Source organism: Glycine soja, chromosome 3, assembly GCF_004193775.1.
Source record: "Glycine soja cultivar W05 chromosome 3, ASM419377v2, whole genome shotgun sequence".
In the NCBI taxonomy this organism is placed as follows: domain Eukaryota; kingdom Viridiplantae; phylum Streptophyta; class Magnoliopsida; order Fabales; family Fabaceae; genus Glycine; species Glycine soja.
In genome coordinates this window covers 5630193-5657421 of record NC_041004.1, presented here as the reverse complement: position 1 = coordinate 5657421, position 27229 = coordinate 5630193, and the positions used below count along the sequence as shown (strand labels likewise).

Below are 27229 nucleotides of genomic sequence, written 5' to 3'. Positions count from 1 at the left end.
AATGTCCTCATAATTTACTTAATGAGAAAGAGTACATATAATTTATATCTATTTATAACTTAATTATATATAAAAAATATGATATTTTGATGTATATATTTTTATATTTATTTTATTTCACAACTATATTTTATTGTACTATTTTATCCTTATAATTATTTTCACAATCTACCCGCTAATTTTTATTTAAAAAAAACATGGAGCTTGTTTCCCTATTATTTAATGACTTATTTGTAATCTAGGTAACTTACAATGTACAAACTATATCTAATTTACCTTACTAAACATGCAAAAAATTAAGGCAAGATAATCCAATAATATAAACTCCAAGATTTCTCTTGTTTGGTCTCGTTTTGAACTCTGAACTGTGCAGCAATACAGCTCATAGAACCCCCACTCGCCACACAACAGCGCGTGCCCTCACTCTCTCTGCCACGAGCCCTTGTCTCCATTCACTCCCCTCATCACCACATTCAAATTCGTTTCTTCCTCAAACACCACTTTCATAGTTTCATCTCCCTCACTCTCATTCAAACACAACACAACACAAAGTGTCACAAACACACACAGTTCCAAACTCAAATCTCGCCTCAAACCTCTCTTGTTCTCGTTTCCCCACTCCCTCATTTTCCTTCCTCTACCCGCATTTTTCTCTAACCACCCCTCACACACTTCACTTATAGAGAGAGAGAAAGTTCAGTGCTTTTGTATAGAATCACCACCCCATTACCCTGCATACACCATTTAATGCATTGATTCCATCTGGGTCAGTCACAATAACAGAAGAAAAAAAGAAAGGAAAAAACCCCTCTTTGATGATGGACACCACTTCATCCCCTTTGTCCCTCCAAACCCAAAAAACCACCTTCCAAGAACTTCCAGAAGCTTCTCCCAAGCCATACAAGAAGGGCATAGTAGCAACCTTAATGGGAGGAGGTTTATTCAAAGAAGACAACTACTTTGTGTCCCTTCTGAGATCCTCAGAGAAAAAAGCCCTTCAGGAGCTGAAAACCAAGCTCAAAGCTTCATTTGAAGACTCTCCCTCTGATGCATCCATGTGGGGAATTCCCCTCCTTGGAGGTGATGACAAAGCTGACGTCATTCTCCTCAAGTTCCTAAGAGCAAGGGACTTCAGGGTTGGTGATGCACACCACATGCTTATGAAGTGTCTATCTTGGAGGAAGGAGTTTGGTGCTGACACAATCTTGGAAGAGGAATTTTTAGGCTTGAAGGAGCTTGAAGGGGTGGTGGCATACATGCAAGGGTATGACAAAGAGGGTCACCCTGTGTGCTACAATGCCTATGGGGTCTTCAAGGACAAGGAAATGTATGAGAGGGTCTTTGGTGATGATGAAAAGCTGAAGAAATTCTTAAGGTGGAGGGTTCAGGTTCTTGAGAGGGGCATCAAGGTGCTTCATTTCAAGCCTGGTGGGGTCAATTCCCTCATTCAGGTCACAGACCTCAAGGACATGCCAAAGAGGGAGCTTAGGGTGGCATCCAACCAGATCCTCTCCTTGTTCCAAGACAACTACCCGGAAATGGTGGCTCGCAAGGTTAACTAATGTGGTTCTTTTTTTTTTTTTGTTGTTTTCTTCAAATTAAGGAACTTGCTATCAATTCATTAATTAATGTCCCATGGCATTTATTTGACTGTGACAATTTTTTTTTTGGACTCATTTGCTTGGTTTGGCTTTTGGGGGGTTCTTCAGATTTTCATCAACGTGCCTTGGTACTTCAGTATGTTGTATTCAATGTTTAGTCCGTTTCTGACTCAGAGAACCAAGAGCAAGTTTGTGATCTCTAAGGAAGGAAATGCTGCCGAGACACTCTACAAGTGAGTCATTTGGTTCCATTTGGTTTGCTTTTTGTGTCTTTTTTTTTTATTTAATCTTTTGGATCTTTTATAACCTTCTGCAATTCAAAAATCAAAATCCACTATTTTAGAGCATTTTGGCCCCTCTCAAATTTTTTATTATCTCTATTAAGATTTTTAAAGTGGTTGAGATCTTGTCTGCTTTCTAGTTTCTATACTGTTCTGAGATTTTGTTCACTGTTATTATTATTACTTAAGTTGTCCTTGCGTTGCTTTCATTTTGTGGTAACTAATATAGTTCCAATTTTCCTTCTTTTTCTATTTTGGGCTTGCTTTCTGAAGGGAGTTGTTTTCTTGTGTTCAGATTTATGAGACCTGAAGACATTCCTGTTCAGTATGGAGGACTGAATCGGCCCAGTGATTTGCAGAATGGTCCCCCAAAACCTGCATCTGAGTTCACAATCAAAGGAGGAGAGAAAGTGAACATACAAATAGAAGGAATTGAGGTGATGATTCACCCCCATTACTTATGCATTTTTCCATCAACTTATTTTAAAGAAACAATAATGACTTTTGCTTTTTTGAAAAACTATACTGTATTTTATAAATAGTTAGTAGAGCAAAAGATTTTTTTGTACTGACATCTAATAATAAATTATGATGATTTCAAGTTTGTTGTTTTTTATAATTATAATATACCTTTAAAGTCATAACAATTACCAATTCTGATTTCTGATTGGTGTAAAAGGGCATACAAATTAAACACAATAATGCATCCCAAACATTCACTTGTTCTTCCCTATGCTGATTATGATTACTCTTTTTGTCATGCAAATGGGTTCCTTTTCAGACTTAATATGGATTTTCTATTTTAAATTTAATGCTTAATAATAATTTTGATACAATGGAACTAAGGAAGATTAGTTGGTAATTAACTTCTTTTTTGGGTGAATTAGGCTGGTGCAACTATCACATGGGACATTGTAGTGGGAGGGTGGGACTTGGAATACAGTGCTGAGTTTGTGCCAAATGCTGAAGGAAGCTACACCATAGCTGTTGAGAAGCCAAGGAAAATGGGGGCATCAGAAGAAGCAATCCACAACTCATTCACATCAAAAGAATCTGGCAAAATGGTACTCTCGGCTGACAACACTGCCTCAAGGAGGAAAAAGGTTGCTGCATATCGCTACTTTGTCCGCAAAAGCAGCACCATTTGAGAATGGCTATTATTAAATAGTTTCTAGGACCTTCTTTATTAATTAATATCTTGCTTGTGATGTTACTTTTTCTACCTTTTTTTGGGTTAAATTTTTAGAGGGTCTTCTTATTTATGCTTCTGAACTCATTAAAAGCCTGTTTCACAGGTATTAACTAGTAGTAGTTTATTAACTAGTAGTAGTTGTGGTGGTACTAATGTGATGTAAAAAAAGAGAGAAAAAATGGTTGTTGTGGTGGTGGTAGCATATGGCTTGGTATAGAAGGAAAGCAAGTAAGTTTGCTTATATAGCATTACCAAATTACTGTTTGTTGTCCTTCACATTGTGGTGACTCTTGTTGCAAGTGAGTGTGTGTGCGTGCGTGACCATTGATTGTATTATTGTTGTCCTTTTTGGACACGTGGTTATTTGTATGTTGCAATCTAGAGGCATCATCACTTTGTGAAGGAGCAATCTATGGTTTATTTATTTATGATTTATGATTTGAGGTTTCTGTTTTTGTGAGGGGTTTGATTGGTTTAAGGGAAAGTACTTGAGATGTGTCCACGTAAAATGAAAGGGAAAAATTCCGGGGGTGGATATTGACAGGACTGTGCATTGTAAGAGAGGGGTTTTGGTTTGGTTACTTTGTATAGAAATAATAGATTTTATTATAATCAATGTATGGAACTAGAGGGTGAGGAGAGTTCCAAAGAAAGAAGCAGGAATAGGAATAGGTCAGGGGCAGTGACTGACAACGTGTTCAGAGGGTTAAGATTAGGTAGTGGAGCCTCTTTCCTTGCTTTATATGTTTTCCAAGAGTGGTGCCAATTCTGGTTTGGTAACCATTTAACTTTGGTATTTTAATTGGGTCCCCTTTCTACCCTCTCCATTTTACCTTTTATGCATACACATCGATTTTTTAGCCTGAGATTAAGGATGCTAATATTATCAATGTACTATTGAGGTGTTTGTAAACACATTCTTGATATTTGGTATTATCTTTTTGGGTTCTTGGTTGGCTAAAAAGCAATTTTTTTGGGGGGATTATTTGAACTCAATTTATTTAACATGAGTTCAGATGGGTTAAAATTGGGTTAACATGTTCCTTATTTTAATATTTTTCATTTAATTAGTAAATATTTGACTTGCACTTATATTTAATTTGACTTATTTTAAATCTAGTTATCTGCCTTTTGTAGTTTAACTTGAAACATTAAACTTATCTTATTTTTTTATTTTTCTTTTGTGTGTTTTTTTTTTTTTATGAAAATAAGGTGAGTAGGTTTATCCAACTCACTGATTTAGGTGCGTCAAGTTAATTTTCTTAAACTTAAATTAAGCCAAATTTTGGAATGAAAAGAAGTTTTTTTTAGATGTGTTAAAATGCTCTTCTTTATTTTATAATCTTTATATGCACTTTTATATGACTTTTTTTAAAAAAATTTAACCAAATTCTCTAAAGAGCTGGTTAATAAGACCTTTACTTATTAGTAAGCATGTGGTGAACCAATTATTGTGTTAAGCATGTTGGAAGGTTCATTTTCACATCACTACCTCCTAATGAAACTCTAATTTAATTTTCTTACATTCCTTTTTCTTTTCAATAATATATTTCAGTACTGAAGGGACAGGCTTAAAGAGAAGAGAGTAAATATCAAGATAAATAATGTCTCCAAATTGCGTACCATATACATTGGAATGGAGTATTTGTTGTTTTGCAATTGGAGTAGTACACAATGTCCTCTCATCATAGGGTGTGCATTGATTGTAGTAGTTTGCTGTGACAAATGACAATTGTACACCACACCTTTAATTCAAACCACTATTGGAAGCTTTGACATGGGAAAAGGAACTCGTTATATGAAAAATTGCCATTCATTGCATCTGCTAACAAGTACAGCAGAATTCTTCAGTAGCAATGAAAGGTATCGCATATTTTCGCCAGAATAGAAGACTTAATGGCAACGCATTGCTCTGAACGATTTTTGGTTGAATTTTTTGCCTACCATTGAAAATTAAAATTTACTAGCTGCTGGGCCTTTACAAGGGATCATGTACTGTGTTTGTACTGTTGTAAGTGGATATGAATCCTTGACAATTTAAGTACATCTGTACATGTTTGGATGAGTGTGATAAAAAATGATTTTGTAGTCAAGTGATTTTTTCTTGTTGCTAAATTACATATTTTGTCCTTTTTATGTTTTAGTTTTGGTTTAGTTTGATTGTTTGTTTTAGAAATTTTATTTGTCTCTAATATTTTTAAATAGCCTCAAATTAGTCATTGCTACCAATTGCTAAACGCAACAGAAACATGTTCGCAAGTTTTTTCACAAGTAAACAATTGATTAGTGGTAATTACTTCTTGCACCACATTTTTTTTCTTCCTACATCTCCCAAAAAACAAGAATACCCCTCACCAGACATCCTGTGTCCTTGCCTCTCCCAAAAAATCCCAGCCATGAAGCCTCCATAACCACTACGCCCCAACACAATCACACCCCGAACACCATTGTGCACCCAACACCACCGTGTCCTCATGGGATTTGTAGCTGGTAGTGCTCCTTGGTCTATACCTTGGATCTCAACACACAAAGGAATGAAGAGAAGGAGAAGAAGGTGTCGGTGGAATTTGTGGTGAGAAATGAGGGGATAAGGTAGGGCATATGCGAATGGGGTGTGAGATTTTACATTTGTGTGAAAAAGAGAAATTTGACCTTTTACACTTTTAGAATACCTATTCCAAAATATGATTTTTCATATTCCATAATAGGCATTTTGGAATACCTTTTTGGATTACTTATTTCTATTACGAAATACTTGTTATGAAATAAGATTTTCATATTCCAAAAATAGGAATAAGTAATCTAGAAACATATTTTAAAATACAAATTTTAGAACATGAAAATTATTATTTTGGAACAGGTATTTTGGAAGTGTATACAAAATTAGTGTCTTATGAATTTATGAATCTAGAATGGGGTTGCACTTTACACCTCTTCGTTGGTCTTCGATTCCATTTTCACTTTGTTCCTTGCACCAAAGTCATCAATGGTGGTGTTGGGTGGTGTTGTTTGCGTGTTGGTGGTTGGGTGGAGGTGGGGCTACAGTGGTGGTGGTGGTGTTGGAGGGGTAGTTTTGCCTGCTTGGATTTTTGGGAGGTGCAAGAAACAAAAAATGGAATGTAGGAAGTAATTCCCTTGATCAGTTGACCCATAAAAAGTCTAAAGCCCAACATGACACCTAACCAAAAGAGCCTGGAACCACCGATCCATGCCTGACCCAAAAGAATTACATTTCCTTCTTGGGCCAAGGGCCATGATGCTATTAGCATTCCCACACCGAGCATAATGTCATCATGGAGTTTGATTAGCTTGACAATTATATTGACAAAGAGATATGAGTAATAGGTGAATTTTCATATTCTTATTCATAGGTAATGAAGAGATACAAGGTTACATACAAACCAGCTTAACAGAATCAGTAACTAACTTTAGCAGTAACTAACTTCAGCTTAACAGAATCAGTAACTAACCTTATTCTAACTAATTGCCAGTTATTCTAATTGACTTTCATCCCTTTACACATATGTAATACCCCCCTCAAGTTGGAGAGTAAATGTTAATGAGTCCCAACTTGTGGATAAAGGAAGAGAAAGCTAGAAGTAGTAAAGGCTTTGTGAAGACATCTACAACTTGGTGTTGAGATTTCACATGAACAAGCTTGAGGATGTTGGACTACACTAACTCACATATGAAATGATAATCAATATCAATGTGTTTGGATCGTTCACGGTGAGCTGGATTGGATGCTAGATCTATAACATATTTGCTATAACAGAAAAGCATGACAGAAGGAATAGTAATCTCAAAGTGCAGTAAAAGTCTTCTTAGCCAAATGACTTCACTGGATACTGAGGAGAGTGCTCGATATTCTGCCTCAGTAGAAGACTTAGACACAGTGGGTTGTTTTTTTTTTCCCATGATATTAGAGTATCTCCTAGAAACACAAGAACTAGATGTTGATCTGTGTGCGTCCAAGCATCCTCCCTAATCAGCATCTGCATAGGCAGACAAGTTGAAGGAATTACTTGTTGGAAAATGAAGACCCTGACCTAGAGTACCTTTGATGTATTGGAGGAGATGATGCACAACATCTAGATGAGGTGTCCTTGGATTTTGCATGTACTGACTCAGTTTGTTAACAACAAATGTAACATCCGACCTTGAAATAGTTAGATACATTAGGCGACCAAGTAAACGCCTATACATTGAGGGATTAGTAAGTAACTCACCATTGAGCATGCTGAGCTTTAAATTTGGATCCATTAGAAGAGAAGATGGTTTTCAGCCAAGGAAGCCAGTATCTTCTAACAGGGAAAGAGCATATTTTCGCTGAGTCAGTATGATTCCCTTGCTGGACTTTGCAATTTCTAGTCCGAGAAAGTACTTTAAGGGACCAAGGATCTTTAGTTTGAACAGAGCTTGAAGTTTGGCCTGAATAGAATGAACACATGCAACACTTGGGCCAGCAAGTAGAATATCATCTACATATACTAACAACATAACCAAGGAAGCACCTTTGCCAATGGTAAAGAGAGAATAGTTATTCTTTGACTGAGAGAAACCATTAGCAATTAATGTTGTTGAGAATTTACAAAACCATTGTCTAGAGGCTTGTCTAAGGCCATAAAGGGATTTGTTGAGTTTGCAAACAAGATTTTTATCAATTGAATTGTACCCTTTTGGAAGTTCCATATATACTTCCTCAAATAGATTGCCATTAAGGAAAGCATTATCCACATCAAGTTGTAAGATTGATCAATTTTTAGCAGCTACAACAACCGAAAGAACTCTAACTGATGTAAGTTTAGCAACTAGAGAAAAAGTATCAGAAAAGTTAATGCCAACCTGCTGTGTGTAGCCTTTAGCTACCAATCTGGCTTTGTGGCGATCCATAGTGCCATCAGGTTTGAATTTCACCTTATACACCCATCTGCAGCCAATGCATTGTTTTCCAGCTGGAAGGGGAACCAAGGTCCATGTGTTATTAGATTCTAAAGCTTTGATCTCAGCTGTCATGGCTTGGCGCCATTATGGATTGATGATAAAATTGTGGCTCATATGTAGTGGAAACTTGAGCAATGAAGTCCTTATAAAGAAGGTTGAGATGGACTAGAGAGCAATGGTGCCGAATAGGATGAGATCTTTGCCTAGGTTGTGGTCTAATATAGTCAGAAAGATAAGGTGGAGGGTTTGATGTTCTAATTGATCTTCTTAATGGAGGAGAAGACAATGTAGATGATGCACCAATGGTATTATCAACTGTAGAATCATATAACTGAATAGGCAGATTATTTGTGTAGAGGAAATAAGGTGATCAGGTTCAGAAGTATTGGGTTCAATGGCTCTAGGTTGAATGTTTGAGGTTATAGATTCAGGAATGGGTAAGGAAATAGCTAATTCATTAAGGAAACCAGGTTCTTGAGATGAATTGGGTAAAGTTTGAAAAGGGAAAATGCTCTTATGAAAGACTAAATCCCTTGAAACATAAAACTTCCTAGTATGCAAGTTATACAACCTGTACCCCTTGACTCCTTGTGGATAACCAACAAACACAGAAAGAACTGCTCTTGGAGAGAATTTGTTCCTCTCAGAAGCTAAAGTAGCTGCAAAGGCAAGACAACCAAAAGATCTCAAAATGGAATAATCAGGTGCAGAACCATGAAGAACTTGAAATGGAGTATTTTGTTTCAGCAATGGTGAATGCAATCTATTGATAAGGAAAACAGCAGTAACAACACATTCTCCCCAAAATGAAATAGGCACCTTGGACTGGAAAAATAATGCTCTAGCAACATTAAGTAAATGTTGATGTTTCCTCTCAACAACAGAATTTTGTTGAGGTCTTTCAACACATGCGAATTGATGTAAGGTCCCTTGAGATGCTAGGAAGTCTGTAAGAGCTAACTCCTTAGCATTATCTGATCTTAGACATTTGATTGAAGTTGCAAATTGAGTCTTTAACATTGCAAAAAATCTCATGATCACAGTTGGTGCTTCAGATTTATTTTTGAGCAAAAAAACCATGTAAATCGTGAATAATCATCCATAATTGTTAGGAAGTAACGATTATTAGCATAAGTTGAATGCTTATAAGGTCCCCAAATATCACAATGAATCAAATCAAAGGGCTTATCAAAAACATTATTAACAGAAGGAAAAGATAATCTATGAAACTTAGCAATAGGACACATATAACAACTTTTGATGGAAAACTCATTAGGGATGGAAAAAGGAATTTTATTACTCATAATTTTTAAAACATTGTCTGATACATGGCCAAAGCGATTATGCCAATTAATAGCTTGAGTACAAGTATTGGAAACAACATTTATGCAGGAATCAGAAATAGAAACATTGAAAGTGGAATGAGTATCCTTGAGGTTCAAGACATAAAGTCCTTGAAGGAGATCCCCTCTACCAATCTTCTTGCAATGAGGCATTTCCTGTATGATAAATTGATTTGAAGAGAAACAAACAGAGTAAATTGAATTGGTAAGGAGTGCACTGACTGAAAGGAGATTGAAGGCAAAATTGGGAATAAAAAACACATTATGCAGAGTTAAATAAGGAGATAAATGCACAATACCAATTGCAATGACTGAAACTGTTGCATTATTAGGCAATCTAACGATATGATTTGACACATATTGATAGGAATCAAAAAGATCAATGGAACAAACAATGTGAGTGCTCGCACCCGAATCAACAATCCAACAATTTTGAGGAAACTTAGTTAAAGAAGCAGACAAGACCATACCAGTGTTAGAAGACTCAATATTGGGAATAACAACATTTGAAGTTTGTGCTTGAAGCAAACTCATGAGTTGGCCATATTGTTTGGCAGTGAGATAAAAATCAGGAACAAAATTGGGTGTTGAGGCTTGATTCACTATTTTGCTTTTAGTATTAGAAGAAGAAGGCTTATTCTTCTTGTAATTTGGGGGGAAAACCATGTAACTTGAAGCACTTATCTTGAGTATGGCCAAGCTGACCACAATGTGCATAGAAGGGTCGATTCTTGGAATTAGCATTAAACTTGTGATCAAATTGATATTTGGAGTCCTTGACAGCAAAGGCATGAGATTGTGAAGCATCATTTGTGGAGTTGAAAGTAGAAACAGAAGCACCAATTTCTCTCTGTTTTTCTTCTTGAACCACTAGAGAAAAAATGCAATTAATAGAAGGGAAAGGATCCATAGAAAGAATCTGACCTCGAATTGAACCATAGGATTCATTGAGACCCATCAAGAAATGCATGGCATACTCCATCTGTGCATAGTAGTGCCAAGGACAGATGTCGTTGCAGGTGCATGAATGTGCAGGCTTTAATTCAGAAATCGATTCCCAAATTAATCGCAACTTGGAATAATAGGATGAGATGGACATAGAACCTTGTTGCAAGGTTGCTAGTTCATGTTTCAACTATAAAATCAAGGGACCATTTCTCTGTTCAAATCTTTCTTTAAGATCATTCCAAATGGCTTGAGCAGTGGAACAATGAAGAATGCTTATCTGTATCTCTTTTGTAAGAGAATTGAGAAACCAAGATGCTATCATTTTGCTGCCATAAAGCATGACTGGAGTGCTCCAATGGAGGTTCGAGAATGGAACCATCCACAAAACCGAACTTATTCTTGCCAAGAAGTGCCATCTTGATGGCTTTCTTCCAAGATTTATAATTCTCGCCAGATAAAGGATGAGTCACAAGACTCAATCCAGGATTTCATTGGTTTGTATGAGAAAAGGATTGGAATCATCCATGGCACCCATGGGGGAACTTCGAAGAATCGAAGAATAGGAGAAGAAGTGCTAGAAAGGGATCAGAGAAAGCGGTAAAAGTTTATCTATGCTGATACCATATTAACAAAGAGATATGAGTAATAAGTGAATTCTCAAATTCTTATTCATAGGTAACAAAGAGATACAAGGTTATATACAAATCAGCTTAACAGAATCAGTAACTAACTTCAGCTTAACAGAATCATTAACTAACTTTAATTCTAACTAATTGCCGATTATGCTAACTAACTTTCATCCTTTTATACAACTGTAATATTATAGTTGGGGAAGGGAGGGTTATTTCAAGTTACCCTTTTTTCAACGGGATCACATTTCAACACCAGAATTTTATACAGTTTATCTGTTGTATCAGATATAATAGTTACGCAATTTTTGATCTGATTTTTAAGTATCAAGCTTTTCATGAAGTCAAACTCTGATTTTGAAGGTAAAATAAGTCTTGACAAAGCTGGGAGCAGTGAAGATGGGTTTGGGTTTCTTTATCTTTTCTCATGCTTGTTACTGATGTATCATGGCGCTGCTTATATGAAGACAATCAGCTGGTGAACTGTAGAAGCTCCACGTGGTGAGGCAAAATACATATGGTGGTCCCTCAAAGATGTATCTTTTCATCATGGTTAATTTGTTAGGAGGCCTGCCTTTATTTTGTTTTCTAGGCTAATATATTTCTATGATTTTTAATAAATATTTTAATTTTATGTTTAAGCATTAATATTTTGTTTTTTTATCGTTGATATTTTACTTTAGTCCATAATAAATTAAAAAATTATGTGTTGTTTTCATGATAATTATTTTTTATTTGTTATTAGCCTATTTGAAAAGACTAACGAAAAATGAATTTTTTTTATTAGAGACTCAACGTAATTTTTTTATCAGAAAACAAATATAAAATTTAAATATTTATTAAAAATACAAAATATATTTTAACCTTTTTTTTTCCAACTTTGGTGCTGCTGTTTATAATTCTAAGGCATGCTTTTCGGCCAAATAGCATTTTTTTGGTGTTGTAATCTCTTTCCAGAAGTTCTGAAAGTTATTAATAAAATTTCATTTCCTTCAGCTTAAAAAAAAAAAAAAGACCTTACGCTGGGTTGTTAATTGATCACTTTTTACTTTTGTAGATTCATTCTTAAGCTTCAAAATGCTCAGCAATAGTATAACCCCTCTGAATTATCAGCAATCTATTAATACTATATTCTTGGTATGTAAAATTCCAAACTAGTGTCTAGTAATGTTTTATGCTGAATGTTAGTGTCAACACAGGACACTAGGAAATAATTGAAGATAAATAGAAAAGTAGGTGCTGCTTAGTTCTTCATTGAACTCTTTAGAACCCAAGCCAGAAAAAAGAAAACTTTTATGGTACCATAATATAGACTGCTAAAACTGATCAATGTTGGTCTTAGGCAGATAGAAAAGAAGTCTTGCACGTAATCACACCAGAATTAGAAGGCTAAAATAATTGCCATCTTCTGGGATTGTGTCAAAAGCAAAATCTTCTGGCCGTACAATTGTTAACTTGTTAGTAGCACTAGCCCTTGGATTCGGGGAGTTTCTGGCTGAGTTAGTGATCAGCTTCAACCCTCCTTGAGGTACTGAGGTGATTGCAATCTATGATTCAAAGTTCGCTCTGGAGAACCCTCCAAGAGCATCCCATTCTTCCTTTTGATTCTACCATACTATTGCCATATCTACAATTTCAGTATTTACATGTCAAGAAAATTTAGACCTTTTTGGTTGGGATAAATTTTGAGAAGTTAATTGGCTGTTGTTTATTGATTAAAAGCTCTCTTAGGAAATTGATAAAAATAAGCTATTCTTTGTGCCAAATATGTTGGGACAAAACTTAGATACAGTTTTACAGGTGCTTTTAACATTGTTCTTCAATCAAAATTGGATTTCACCTTAGTAGTCTATGTTGACTTTTAATTGAAACCTTTATTACACGGATTACTAGGTGAAACTCCAATTCTAATTGAAAGACAACAACAAAAGCACTTATAGAACTAACTGCATCTAATTTTTGTCCAATATGAACTAAACACGTATGTGTGGAAACTACATGCTGTTAATTCATTTAACCTTCTTGGTTATTTCTTTTCTTACACTATTTGATCAAATATTTGCAAACATATTTGGATTGAGAGGAATACGACAATTGAGCATAACTTAAACACTAACAATGATTGTTCTGTTCGTGTAACTGATTACTCAAGAATCAAAATCCAAAATTCGAAGTTGACATCCTGATATGAAAATGCTTACCCCATCAGAAGCCAAAACCACACACTTATCCTCCTTGGTAAGTTTTCTTTAAGACACATCAGGGACTGAGGCGACACCATAGTCTTTTAGGCAAAAATTTCTAAAGGCTCTTGCCATAGCCAGTCCAGGGCAGTCCCTTTTAGGCATCCATACTCTGTTTACAGTAGGATCTTCTTCTACAGCAAAAATTCTCATAGCTTCTCCTGAGTGACATTGAGGAAGAAAAGCTAGTTAGACACAGACCAAGGGACATTAGGAAGAATTTCATAAAACTTATTTGGACTTGTAGAAGTAGCATATGGCCATTCAGTAGAATATTTTTAGCTTATTTCAATTAAATTTCAAAAAGAAGGTTATCAAAATAAGTTTGGTTAGCTTATTTACTAAGTTATACAATCAAGCTTTTAGGGTCTGTTTGGATAAACTTATCTGGAAGCACTTTTAGGAGAAAAAAAATAAGAAAAAGAAATGAAATGAGTTTCTCCATAAGCTAAATTGTAGAAACTCTCTTGTATAGTTTCTCTAAAAGATGAGAGAGCTTTTACAAACTAGTATGTGCATAAGTGGTTTTGGATAAACTTACCCAAAGAAGTCCTGAAAGAAACTCTCATCTAATAAGTTCTTAATGAATATGGCTTAATTAGACAATTTAACCAAATAAACTCAAAAGGGTTGTAAGATTTGGAAACTAAGAATAGGTAATACCAAAACATACTTGGAATATCTGGAGTCAAGTCAACAGTAAGTTGAACAGGAATAAGGTGATTGTCAGGTGCTCTTCTGCAAAGAACTGCACGAGAATCCCCCACATTGCCAATTATTACTTGGTCACCCTGAAATTTAAAGGGGGAAAAAGATGTGGTTATAACATTGTTGCAAAAGTATTCACAAAAAAAAGAAAAAACATAATTGCAAAAGCAACATTGGCAAGAAGGTAATGTAATTGTGATGGTCTAGTTATACCTGTTTGATTACAGATACAGAAGTGCTACCGCCACGAAATCCATCAGTGTCAATGTTCTTAGCAAGCTTTTCATCTATTTCACTGAACCACCTCATAAAGGTTCCCTCCCACGACGGAAAGGACATGTTTTGGTTATCCTCAACATGGACATCACCACGACTGCCACCATTTTGTGGCATTAGCATCATATGTTTCATGGCCTTTTCTTGTGACTGTTTGATTGATGCTGAGAGTTTTGAGGGTAGATTGTCACGTATGCACTGTGATAACTTTTGTCCTAGAGAAAACAAGGGAAGGAAAAATTGCATGCATGCAAGGAAGAAGTCTGCGTTTATGAGAAAAATTGGATGATTAAACCTTGAATTGGAATTAAAAAAAATGTTGGGGCTTTGTCTTTTATGTGTAGTAGTATTTCAGTTTTTAATTTGTTTGCAATTGTCACCACAGACTTAATTTGGATTGTAAGTTAAGTATTTAAACTGGCTCAGTTCTATTTTAGATTAAAATGATCGTTATCTAACTAATACTGTTTTGTATTTGTAGTTAATGTCGAATCGAAAAACTTAAGTCCACAGCTATATTTTAGTTGTGTTGTGAGTAACGGATAAACACATTAGTTGCCTTCTTTTATAGTAAATTTTATAGTTTTATCTGAAATGAAATGAGTTTCCTGTATCGGAAAATATTTTTTTAAGAGATATTCTTCAACTAAAGTATTTTTAGTTTTTTTTCAACAAGATATTTTAAATTTTTTTATAAAACTTTTATCTCTGTTTAATTTTTCATTTTCATACTTATTTTTAAATTGAATTTGAATATTTTCAAAAGAATATAAATAAAGATAAATATTTTTGTATTATAATATAAATTGTAAATTTATAGTTTCCTGTAACACAATATTAGTAAAATAGTATCAATAGGATTTATTTAACTTGCTTCGTCTTTTGCGATTGTTTTTAGTCCTTCTTAATCTTTTGACTGGTCTTAGTCTATAATTTTTTTTTTTGTTTATAGTCCCTCAATTTTTTTTGTTTCATTTTTAGTACCTAAAAAATACTACATATGTTCAAAACAAAAAATAAAATAATATTTTTTTTGGGACTAAAAAAGAAAAAAAAATTATGAAACTAAAAACGGATATTCACAAAAGATGAAAGACCAAAAAGATAATAACCCAACTCGGATGAAAACTTGTAGTGGCAGAGAATTTATAACAAGTAGTTAGAGCCATGATAACACTTTTCAATTATGTGACAGCATACCTGCGTGACATGCTTAATAGGAGCTGTATCCAGAGGTAGGTTGGAATCATCCTTGTCAATTTGATCAAAGCCACCCCTTTGGGTGAAAGCAAACATTGCATGCAATGACATGAACAACTTTTGAAAATATGATCTAAAGGAAAATAAGAAACAATGAGTAAGAACAAAGCTCTGAGCCCAATTTAGAGGGAAATAAGAAACAAGAATGAGAAAGAACAAAGACAATTGCCTAATAAATCAGCTTAGAGAATGATAAGCTTGATGAATTCTAGGTAAAGACTGAAATCAGGACTTTGCTTCTCAGATAGACCACAATCTCCTACCCAAGACCCTATAGTTTCTATTCCTTGTTCATTGTAATTATTGTGTTTTAAATCATCCAAGTTTCACATAGGTTACAAAATTGATGCAAGGCATGGGAGAAACAATAAAATATAAGATTAAGAAGAAAACAACATTGTCTTATTTTTTCTATCTTCTTTTTTTTTCCTTGTTGAACTTATGTTTTGGAAAATTTCCTAGAGATGTTAGACAGGAACTGCAATTTACTTTGTTATTTCAAATCATCCATGGTGTGATTGTTCAGTTGGTTCACGAATCCTTGGTATTACTAGCAAGATCTAAACCCTTATCAATTTTATATGAACCCTCATAGAATAAGAAGCTTTAGTGTCTTGAATTCAGTAATTATTACCTATCTGAACCAGTCAAATCATGGCTTAAGGCCTGTATGCTCAGGGAGTTGCTGGTGCTATGCTCCAGATGGTGCCATGGAACAATCTTAAACACTCTGCCATCAGCTGATTGCGCCCTCGCTTCCTCCTCCTTTTGCCCTGGAAGATCAGCTTTACACGCATAAATATGAGCTTTCTGGTGTTTTACTTGAAAGCTTTCCTGACAATAATATTTTCCACAATATATATTTGCATAACTTTGCATCTACTAATGTGATTTTTCTTCAAAGCATCTCTAGCATGTGATTGAAACACTGTGAATTACATATTGGAGATGTAAATGATCCAACCCAGGAGAAAATGGCAACATAAGTTTTTGACAGAAAAATTTGTGAGAAAGACAGAATATGCAGAGATGTTTGACCTTTAGTATGGTAAAGATGAATGACCTTACCCATCAGATATCATTCTTCCTTCAAACTTCCCAAGTTGTTTTTATTTGAAAATCACTTGCCAGAACTCATTTCATACAATGAAGCCTTTACCGTTAAGGTGCTCAAACTTTGGTTATGCAAGTTTGAAAGTTTGATCTCTGAGAACATCATGGAAACCTTCCACACAGATGAAACCACCACCTTCCCTCTTATGTTTTGCATCAAAAGCTTTGAATGTAAGATTTCCTTTCTTCCAGTTCTTTCCCATTCAGTGCACTGGTGTAAGGGCAAATCAGTAGTATGTAACAGAATTCACATTTAATAACATGTACAGGCTACTTTGAGCATTTTGCTTACTGACCAAACTTGCAAAAATTCATAGATTCAAGCAGTATGAGAAATTCAACCTGTACATATTGGGATAAACCTTTCAGAAGTGTTCCACCTATATATATCCATCTTTGCATCAAACACAAAAGTGATGACCTGCCTAGGGAGCAGTATATGACAATTTCCTACAACAGAATAATAATGGAAAAAGCAAAACCTCAGATATGTTCTAGCAGAGAATTTTAAATGGATAGCAGTTAAAGGATATGCAACATTTTCAATAATCTGCCAGTATACCTAGGAAGACAGCATGGCTTGTCGAAAGATCTGAGATCTTCCCATGTAGTTGTCCTGATATAGCTTTTCATCCTCTCTATTGTATGCAATGAAAAGCTTTTCAGTTTCTAATTCATGTGTTTAGAAAGCATCAGTGTCACGTCAATTAAATCAGAAGTTCCATTTAGATCTTGTTCAAAGTTGAATTCATATCCATTGACAGGTGCAGTTTCTACAGGACAATCTATCATATCTGAAAAACAAAGTACACCCAATTACACTTTGAACACTGACAGAGAATGTAACAAGATGAAACAACCACCATGATTGCCGATATATTGAGAAAGTTCAAATACAATGGCATTGATTAATAACATTTCTTCAGGGTAATAACACTTGTTGAATGAAATGAATAAATTAACTGTGAGAATAAAAAGACATGAAAAGAAAGATATCCTTGACTGAAATAATTTTGTTTGGTTAGACTTAGAAGACGATGAAGTAGGTCAAAGAAGGAGAATTACCCGGTGCTCATCCTTGGTCACTAAATCCATCTATAGTCAACTTTAATGTGACGGATGTGGGATATTTTAGGCCAAATTTGAGGGTGCTTCCTGCGGCATTGTTTTTCCAGCAAAGGACATCCGCTTATGGTTAATTTTATTAGAGAGACAGGAAGCCTTTCTCCAGCCATACTCTCCAGCAAAGGACATCCGCTGATGAATAATTGTTGGAGGGATGTGAGATGGAGAAGCCCCGTGCAGTCCAACATCTCCAGATTTGACAACTTATATAGCTTCAAAGATGTAAGGGAGGGAGGCAGCAAACCCTCCTTAGGGAATGACTTGATGCCATCACATGGACCCCCAACAGTGAGATGGGTAAGCATGCCCATGGATGGCCATGCTAGGCCGCTCAGTAGTTTCTCACAATTGAAAATCCAAACTGTTCTCAGGTTAGGTGGCATACCCCCTTCTGGAAACGACTCAATTTCTGGGCAGTCGCCTATGTTAAGATATTCTAACTTTGGGAAAAGACTACTCATTTTGTCAGGTAATGACTTCAACTTGTCGCAATTTGAAACTTCAATTCGAGTCAAATTGGGCGCAGGCAATCCTTCTCTCCAGAATGATACAAAGTTGGGGCATCCGCAAATTCTCAAAGAACACAGACTCTTAAATGACTCTGCCCCTGAAACCAAAAGAGATTCCATATTTTCACAGTTTTCGATTTGGAGAGTTTTGAGATTTGGAAAGGTAGCCAATGGAAGAGACGTGAGAGAATCACAACTATTGTATAGTGACAGTGATTCCAGTAAATCGTGTTTGTGTTGGGTCGGGAATTCCAGATTTTTAATATAGCTGATATGCAGATCCTTCAGAGATGCAGGTAGACGACCACCCGGAAAAGATATGGCTGACGAACAATAACTCAATGTTAAATGTTGGAGGCAAGTTGGCTCGATGCTGGTGATGGCCTCGATCATGGACTCCACCATTGGACTCAACGATACATTATTGCTGTTACATATCTCTAAGCCCTTAAGGATGGGAGCCCTTGGGAGAGAAGAGACAAGAAGCTCGCAATTTTTAATTTTAAGTGTTTCCAGAGCAGGAAGGTGATTTGGCAAATCTCCCCTTAGTTTGGGGCAATCCTCTATTCTAAGAGACTTGAGTAGAGGAAAGGCGTCTGACTCAGGGGTACTCCACAACTCCCAGCAAAACATGTTATCAATTTCTAGAGTTTCAAGGGAAGAAAAGGGTGTCACAGAAGAACAATCTTCATTTTTGTAAAACCCTGCATCAACCGTCTTCAGTGAATTCAATTTTGAAATAACGAGGTACTTAAGACACGGTAGTTGCCCAAGTGAAGGAAGCACACAACAGTTATTACAATCACGTAAACTTAGATATGTCATGTTGTGGTAGGAAAAATTTCCCACCCAATCTGGAAATATGGTTCCATTATAACCCCATATTGTTAGAGATTCCAGGCCTTGGTGAGGTTTTAATTTGCACAGTACATCTAATTCAGTTTGGAAGTCGGTGCCATTAGACCATTCCAAGGATAAATCATTAATGTGCTTCTTATCCAGCATCCTAGCCTCCAATGCTTCATTGCTTCTGGTTACATTCTCCAAATTCCTAATAGAAAGCGAACCATGAAGATTTGAAAGTGTCCCCAGTTCTTTGATTCCGTTCTCTTTATGCTTGCCCACAATAAAGAAATCCAAATGCTGCAAATGACTTAACATTCCCATTCCTCTAGGCATCTCTTCTATACGAGTACCATAAATATGAAGATGACACAAGTTTACAAGATTTTCCATGTCAGTAGGCAACCTGGTCAACAATCTGCAACCAGACAACACCAGAGTTTGTAGATTGTACAAATTACACAATGACTCCGGCAGTGTTTTTATACTTGTATGAGATAGATTTAAATAACGCAAATGGATCAATTTACCTATTGAATCAGGCAAAACATCCAGACTTGCAAAGCGAGAAAATGATAAAACTCTCAAGCACTTAAGCTTCGACGCTACAATACCTGGTGCCTTTTCCTTGTTGAATGAAGAATCTTTAAAATCAATTGCCAATAAAGTTCTCAAAAATTGTAGTTTGTCAAAAACTTCAATATCTGAGATTGGATCACTGAACTTTGTAACTGACAAATGACGAGTCTTTATACCAATCTTGGTTTCTTTTCCAAGTTCTTCTGATCTGAAATAGAATTCTCCACCAAGGTATAATGCTAGATCATGCACGAGGTCATGCATTACAAAATAATTGCCCCAAGTTCGATTACTTGAACGTTGAAAAAATGATCTAGAAACTAAATCATCAAAATACTCGTAACCAACTTCTAACGCCTTTCCTCTGTTTGGAAGCTTCAAAAGATCTTCAGCCATCCACAACAAGATCAAGTCATTCTTTTGAAATTCATAATCTTTAGGGTATAATGAACAATAAACAAAGCATCGTTTTAAATGTGGAGGGAGATATTGATAACTAATTCTCAAGGCTGGAATAATTTTACACTGACTTTCAGGAAGTTCCCAAATGTCACTTTCAAGTATATTATTCCAATCCCTAATAGCATGCTTTCTTCTCAACATACCTCCAAGTGACCGTGCTGCTAAAGGCAATCCATTACACTTTTTAACAATCTCCCTTCCAATTTCTTCTAAAGCTCTTCTATCCTCCCCACTTGATTCTGAGGGGGGAAATGCATGGTTTGCAAACACTAGCCAACAATCTTCATTTGACAATTTACTTAGAGGATAAACTTGAACAATATGGTAAGGGACTACATTCACTACATTTTCATTGCGGGTCGTCAAGAGAATTTTACTTCCCCTTTTCCCATGTAGAAATGGTTTTGTAAGATTACTCCAATTCTCATAATCCTCGATCCATACATCATCCAAGACAATTAAGAATTTTTTAACTTTCAGTTTGTCCATCAATTCAAGTTGAAGCAAGTTTAGATCATTCAATTTACATGACTCTTGCGTGATTTGCTCTATCATAGTTTTTGTGACCTTAGCAATATCAAATTGATCAGAAACACAAACCCATGCATTTAAATCAAACATCTGCTTCAAATTGTCATTGTTGAACACAGATCGGGCTAAAGTGGTTTTTCCAACCCCACCCATGCCTACAATAGCGATCACAGACACTAGTACACCATCACTGCTATCATCTGACAACAACAACTTCATTATGGCCTCCTTGTCTGTATCCCTACCATACATGCCATATCCATCTTCCAGTGATGTCGTTGGCTGAGTATTCCATGACTCGTTCATCTCCCCTGCCATCACTTGCAAAGGAAGACCCTTCATGCCTCCTAAAACTTTATCTAATTTGTCAACTATTTTTTCCAACTTACTGGCCATTTTCCTATCAGTAAAGCGAGAAAGCACTTTACTTACCTTCTTTTGAGTTGCAGATTTGGTAGAAATTTCATCCAGCAAGTCATCGGCCTCATAGAGAGCATCTTTGACCTCAATGAGCCACTGGTTGACACTGGAGAGTTTGATTTGTTTCTTCTCAGCATCATCAAGCACAGCTCCAACCACTCTCAGAGTGCTCTTCAAGTTCTCAAGCAAATTGAGGTCAAGCTTCTTTCCACGGATGAAGTCAACAACCTCATCTGTAGACAGCTTGTCGAACACAACATCAAGGAAAGCAGAGAGGAATGCACCACCAACTGCCTCAGCCATGATGTCAAGAACAAAGGAAAGGAATTGGTTGCAATAAACTGGGTTGGTTTTCGACAAGCTTAACTGGTGTGATGAGATTTGATTCTGGTCAACTCTCTTCACTTTTAACTCGCTCTGCGCTAGTACCTACCATCAAAATTAACCGTTAAATATATTAATTAAAAATTCAATGGTTTAGATTGAAGTCTGGCTACTTTAAAAAGTGTAGTGGTAGTAGGTGTCTTGTCCTCTTTGGATGACAATGTTCTTGGTTGGATGCTTTTTGATCGAGGAATCTGGGGGAAGTACCTACCATCAAAATTCACCGTAGATATATTGATTAAAAATTCAATGGTTTAGATTGAAGTCTGGTTAAATGAAAGTTGTATTATATCTGTTTTGTATTACTTCTTACTTTTCTTAGGTGTGCAAGTTGGCTTTAATTTATAAAAAGTAAAAGACCTTAATGCATTTTGTTTTTTTTCTTCTGTAAGTGTTTTTAAAGAAATTTATCTAAAAAGAACCATATTGTTAATGAGTCTAGTCCAATTATAGTTAACGACACAGTCACAAAGGTGCTCAAGCTTCGCTTGTAGAAGTATGATGATTATTTCTCAGCAGACTTGATGAAACACCACCTCCACTCTGATCTTAAGCATCAAAGGCTTTGTGAATTGGTGATTCTGTTGCTTCCAGTTCATTCTCATTTTGAACACTAGTATCAAGACTAGATCAGGGATGGCAACAACACGGTAAGTGTGTAGTTTGCTGCAGCTCAATATTCCTTGCATTAATGGATAACCTTTGTAGAGAGAAGTATACTACAATTTCCTACAACACAATAATAATGGAAAAAACAAAACCTCAGATATGTTTTGCCAAAGAATTTGAAATGGCTAGAAATTAAAGGATATGCAACATTTTCAGTTATCTGCCAATATATACATGGGAAGCATGCCTTACTGAGATCTGAGATTATCCTATGTAGTTGGCCTCTTATAGTCTGGTGCCCAATGAAAAGCTTTCCAATTAAAAATTCAGCTATTTAGAAAGCATCACTTTCACGTCAATTAAATCAGAAGTTCTGTTTAGATCTTGTTCAAAGAAAGAAGCAGGAATAGGTCACGGGCAGTGACTGACAACGTGTTCAGAGGGTTAAGATTGGGTTAAGAGAAAAGACTGAAATACTTTTAATCGGCAAGTCTTTTAAGTTGATCCGTGAAAAACTTACGGATCAACTTAATCCGTATTAATCTGATCAACTTGATCCATATGATTTACATATCATCCTCATGCACATCTAGTACAAATACGAAAAAAACACTGGAACAGTTTTAGTATTTTTAAAAAATGTTGGGTGCACCAGCAATAGTTACATCCATTCTGATTTGGTAACCATTTAACTTTGATATTTTAATTGGTCCCCTTTCAACCCTCTCCATTTTATCTTTTATGCATACACATTGATTTTGGGTGCTTGGTTGGCTAAAAAGCAATTTACTTTTTTTTGGGGCTATTTGAACTCAATTTATTTAACATGCGAGTTCAGATGGGTTAAAATTGGGTTAACTTGTTCCTTATTTTAATATTTTTTATTTAATTAATAAATATTGGACTTGCACTTATATTTAATTTGACTTATTTTAAATTTAGTTATCTGCATTTTGTAGTTTAACTTGAAACATTAAACTTATCTTATTTTTTAATTTTTATTTTTCTTTTGTGTGTTTTTTTTTTTTATGAAAATAAGGTGAGTACGTAGGTTTATCCGTCAACTCACTAATTTAGGTGCGTCAAGCTGATTTTCTTAAACTTAAATTAAGCCAAATTTTGGAATGAAAAGAATTTTTTTTAGATGTTTTAAAATGCTCTTCTTTATTTTATATTCTTTATATGCACTTTTATATGATTTTTTTTTAAAAAATTAACCAAGTTCTCTAAAGAGCTGTGGTTAATAAGACCTTTACTTATTAGTAAGTATGTGGTGAACCAATTATTGTGTTAAGCATGTTGGAAGGTTCATTTTCACATCACTACCTCCTAATGAAACTCTAATTTAATTTTCTTACATTCCTTTTTCTTTTCAATAATATATTTCAGTACTGAAGGGACAGGCTAAAGAGAAGAGAGTAAATATCAAGATAAATAATGTCTCCAAATTGCGTACCATATACATTGGAATGGAGTATTTGTTGTTTTGCAATTGGAGTAGTACACAATGTCCTCTCATCATAGGGTGTGCATTGATTGTAGTAGTTTGCTGTGACAAATGACAATTGTACACCACACCTTTAATTCAAACCACTATTGGAAGCATTGACATGGGAAAAGGAACTCGTTATATGAAAAATTGCCATTCATTGTATCTGATAACAAGTACAGCAGAATTCTTCAGTAAATGAAAGGTATCGCATATTTTCGCCATAATAGAAGACTTAATGGCAACGCATTGTTCTGAACGATTTTTGGTTGAATTTTTTGCCTACCACTGATAATTTAAATTTACTAGCTGCTGGGCCTTTACAATGGATCATGTACTGTTTTGTACTGTTGTAAATGGATATGAATCCGTGACAAATTAAGTACATCTGTACATGTTTGGATGAGTGTGATAAAAAAATGATTATGTAGTCAAGTGAATTTTTCTTGTTGCTAAATTACATATATTATCCTTCTTATGTTTTAGTTTTGGTTTAGTTTGATTGTTTGTTTTAGAGATTTTATTTTAGTCTCTAATTTTTTTAAATAGCTTCAAATTAGTGATTGCTACCAATTGCTAAACGCAACAGAAACATGTACACAAGTTTTTCACAAGTTAATAGTTGATTAGTGGTAATTACTTCTTGCACCACTTTTTTCTTCCTACATCTCCCAAAAAACAAGAATACCCCTCACCAAGACATCTTGTGTCCTTGCCTCTCCCAAAAATTCCTAGCCATGAAGCCTCCATAACCATTGTTCCCCAACACAATCACACCCCGAACACCATTGTGCACCCAACACCATCGTGCCCTCATGGGATTTGTAGCTGGCAGTGCTCCTTGGTCTATACCTTGGATCTCAATGAACAAAGGAATGAGGGGAGAAGGAGAAGAAGGTGTTGGTGGAATTTGTAGTGAGAAATGAGGGGATAAAGTAGGGCATATGCGAATGGGGTGTGAGATTTGCCATTTGTGCGAAAAATAGAAATTTGGCCTTTTACACTTTCGGAATACCTATTCTAAAAATATGATTTTTTATATTTCAGAACATTTTGGAATACCTTTTTGGATTACTTATTCCTGTTGCGAAATACCTATTATGGAATAAGATTTTCATATTCCAAAATAGGAATAAGTAATCCAAAAATGTATTCTAAAATACAAATTCTGAAATATGAAAAATATTATTCTGCAGGAATAGGTATTCTAGAAATGTATACAAAATTAGTCTTACAAATTCATGTATCTAGAATGGGGTTGTGCTTTACACCTCTTCGTTGGTCTTCGATTCCATTTTCACATGGTTCCCTGCACCAAAGTCATCAATGATGGTGGTGGGTGGTGCTGTTTGCATGTTGGTGGTTGGGTGGAGGTGGGGCTACAGTGGTAGTGGTGGTGTTGGAGAGGTAGTTTTGCCTTGGATTTTTGGGAGGTGCAAGAAACAAAAAATAGAATGTAGGAAGTAATTCCCTTGATCAGTTGACCCATAGATAGCCTAAGGCCCAACGTGACACCTAACCAAAGGGTGAAATTGCTGGTACACCCAATAATTTTGTATTTTCCCATTTTACCCTTTTATAAAAGAATATGAATCAGCTGATTTGTATAAGGTCCACGGATTAGCTTTCATTTAATGGCCCAAACAAGAATTGAACATATGACTTTTAGGTTACTAGCACAAGACTCTAACCAACTAAGTTAATAAGTCAATTATATTATAAAATAAATAATGTTCCTATACATAACACTAAAATTTCTAATATATATTTATTGGTATATTATTAACATATTGTTTGTCTATAATCTATATGAAACTAAGTTCAAATCCTAAAAATAAGATTTTGTATTCGATGAAAAAAATTTGATTAATTGGGAAGGAAAAGTAGACCACACCAGTCAAATTCTTTAAAAGCATTTTTAATGGGTGTAATTTAGGATGAGTTTGTTTAAATTTTAAAATAAATACTTTTTATATAAGTATTTTTTAAGAAGTATATAGGATTTATTTCTTAAAATAAGTAGAAAACTATGTTTTGAAAAATAGAAGTAGTTGAGACAAACACACAAAAATACATGAAAAAATATCTCTATGCAAATAATAACAATTACATTTGTTCGAAGTCAAAATTATCAGCTCAAAAGTCAAAATTGTCAGCTCAAAAGTAGTATATGAATTCTCATTCGTACACCGATATTTTATTAAAACTATTTTTTTTTTAACTTTACCCTCCAATGTTCCAATGGAATTGAGCCAAACTAAAAAAACGCTGCAAAATAGCCACGCCCCTTTCTTGACTACATGTATTCCTTTAATTGAAATTTATCTTTATTATTAAGCTACTCAATTAAAGATGCTGGGAGCAGTGAAGATGGGTTTGGGTTTCTTTATCTTTTCTCATGCTTGTTACTGATGTATCATGGCGCTGCTTATATGAAGACACTCAGCTGGTGAATTGTAGAAGCTCCACGTGGTGAGGCAAAATACATATGGTGGTCCTTCAAAGATGTATCTTTTCATCATGTGTTAATTTGTTAGGAGGCCTGCCTTTATTTTTTTTCTAGGCTAATATAATTGTATGATTTTTAATAAATATTCTAATTTTATGTTTAAGTATTAATATTTTTTTTGTTTTTTTTTTCTCTGATAAAATACAAAATATTTTATTTTTTTTCTTGAAATTATGCTTTAATTCATGATAAATTATGCGTTTTTTTCATTTGTTATTAATCCATTTGAAAAGTCTAATCACAAATGATTTTTTTATTAGGAATTTAATGCAATTTTTTTTAGCAGGAAAGAAATATAAAATTTAGATATTTATTAAAAATAGAAAATATATTTTAACTTTTTTTGGTGGTGTCGTTTATAATTCTAAGGTATGCTTTTCGGCCAAATAGTATTTTTTTGGTTTTGTAATCTTTTTCCAGAAGTTCTGGAAGTTATTAATAAAATTTCATTTCCTTCGGCTTTAAAAGAATAAACATTACTCGGGGTTGTTAATGGATCACTTTTTACTTTTGTAGATTCATTCTTAAGCTTCAAAATGCTCAGCAATAGTATAACCCCCTCTGAATTATCGGCAATCTATTAATACTATATTCTTGGTATGTAAAATTCCAAACTAGTGTCTAGTAATGTTTTATGCTGAATGTTAGTGTCAACAATGTTGGTACCATAATATAGAAAACTTTTATGGTACCATAATATAGACTGCTAAAACTGAACAATGTTGGTCTTAGGCAGATAGAAAAGAAGTCTTGCACGTAATCACACCAGAATTAGAAGACTAAAATAATTGCCATCTTCTGGGATTGTGTCAAAAGCAAAATCTTCTGGCCGTACAATTGTTAACTTGTTAGTAGCACTAGCCCTTGGATTCGGGGAGTTTCTGGCTGAGTTAGTGATCAGCTTCAACCCTCCTTGAGGTACTGAGGTGATTGCAATCTATGATTCAAAGTTCGCTCTGGAGAACCCTCCAAGAGCATCCCATTCTTCGTTTTGATTCTACCATACTATTACCATATCTACAATTTCAGTATTTACATGTCTAGATTATGAGAAATGCAGGTGCTTCAAGGGATGTCTATTGTTCCCACTCACTTTGGATCATGATTGGGTTAAAGGAGGCTAATCCTTTAAGAATAAGCATATGGATGAACAATCATCAACCTTGAAACCATACTTATATTTCCAAGCCCGAACAGCATGGTTTACAAACAATTTGGCTGCCACGGACCT

The 27229-nt window shown here is 35.1% G+C and overlaps 2 protein-coding genes across 3 annotated transcripts; one reads left to right on the top strand and one right to left on the bottom strand.

Moving 5' to 3' along the window:
• The first annotated feature begins 420 nt into the window (after positions 1 to 420).
• On the top strand, positions 421 to 3521 carry LOC114406034 (patellin-6-like). The gene is made up of 4 exons (XM_028368577.1): positions 421 to 1553; positions 1710 to 1834; positions 2178 to 2319; positions 2770 to 3521. Exons 1-4 carry the CDS (start codon positions 816 to 818, stop codon positions 3028 to 3030), a joined length of 1266 nt encoding a protein of 421 aa, XP_028224378.1. The 5' UTR covers positions 421 to 815; the 3' UTR covers positions 3031 to 3521.
• Positions 3522 to 12031: 8510 nt separating this feature from the next.
• On the bottom strand, positions 12032 to 21422 carry LOC114406031 (putative disease resistance protein RGA1). Of its 2 annotated transcripts, XM_028368576.1 has the most exons (11): positions 21020 to 21155; positions 17604 to 20934; positions 17101 to 17332; positions 16881 to 16988; positions 16494 to 16749; positions 16060 to 16198; positions 15366 to 15498; positions 14103 to 14428; positions 13855 to 13972; positions 13140 to 13342; positions 12032 to 12565 (listed from the first exon to the last, which is right to left on the bottom strand). In XM_028368576.1, exon 2 carries the CDS (start codon positions 20927 to 20929, stop codon positions 17624 to 17626), a length of 3306 nt encoding a protein of 1101 aa, XP_028224377.1. In that variant the 5' UTR covers positions 20930 to 20934; positions 21020 to 21155; the 3' UTR covers positions 12032 to 12565; positions 13140 to 13342; positions 13855 to 13972; positions 14103 to 14428; positions 15366 to 15498; positions 16060 to 16198; positions 16494 to 16749; positions 16881 to 16988; positions 17101 to 17332; positions 17604 to 17623. The 2 variants fall into 2 exon arrangements, with proteins under 2 accessions (XP_028224377.1, XP_028224376.1); XM_028368575.1 differs by having other exon boundaries at positions 17604 to 21422.
• Between the last annotated feature and the right edge of the window lie 5807 nt (positions 21423 to 27229).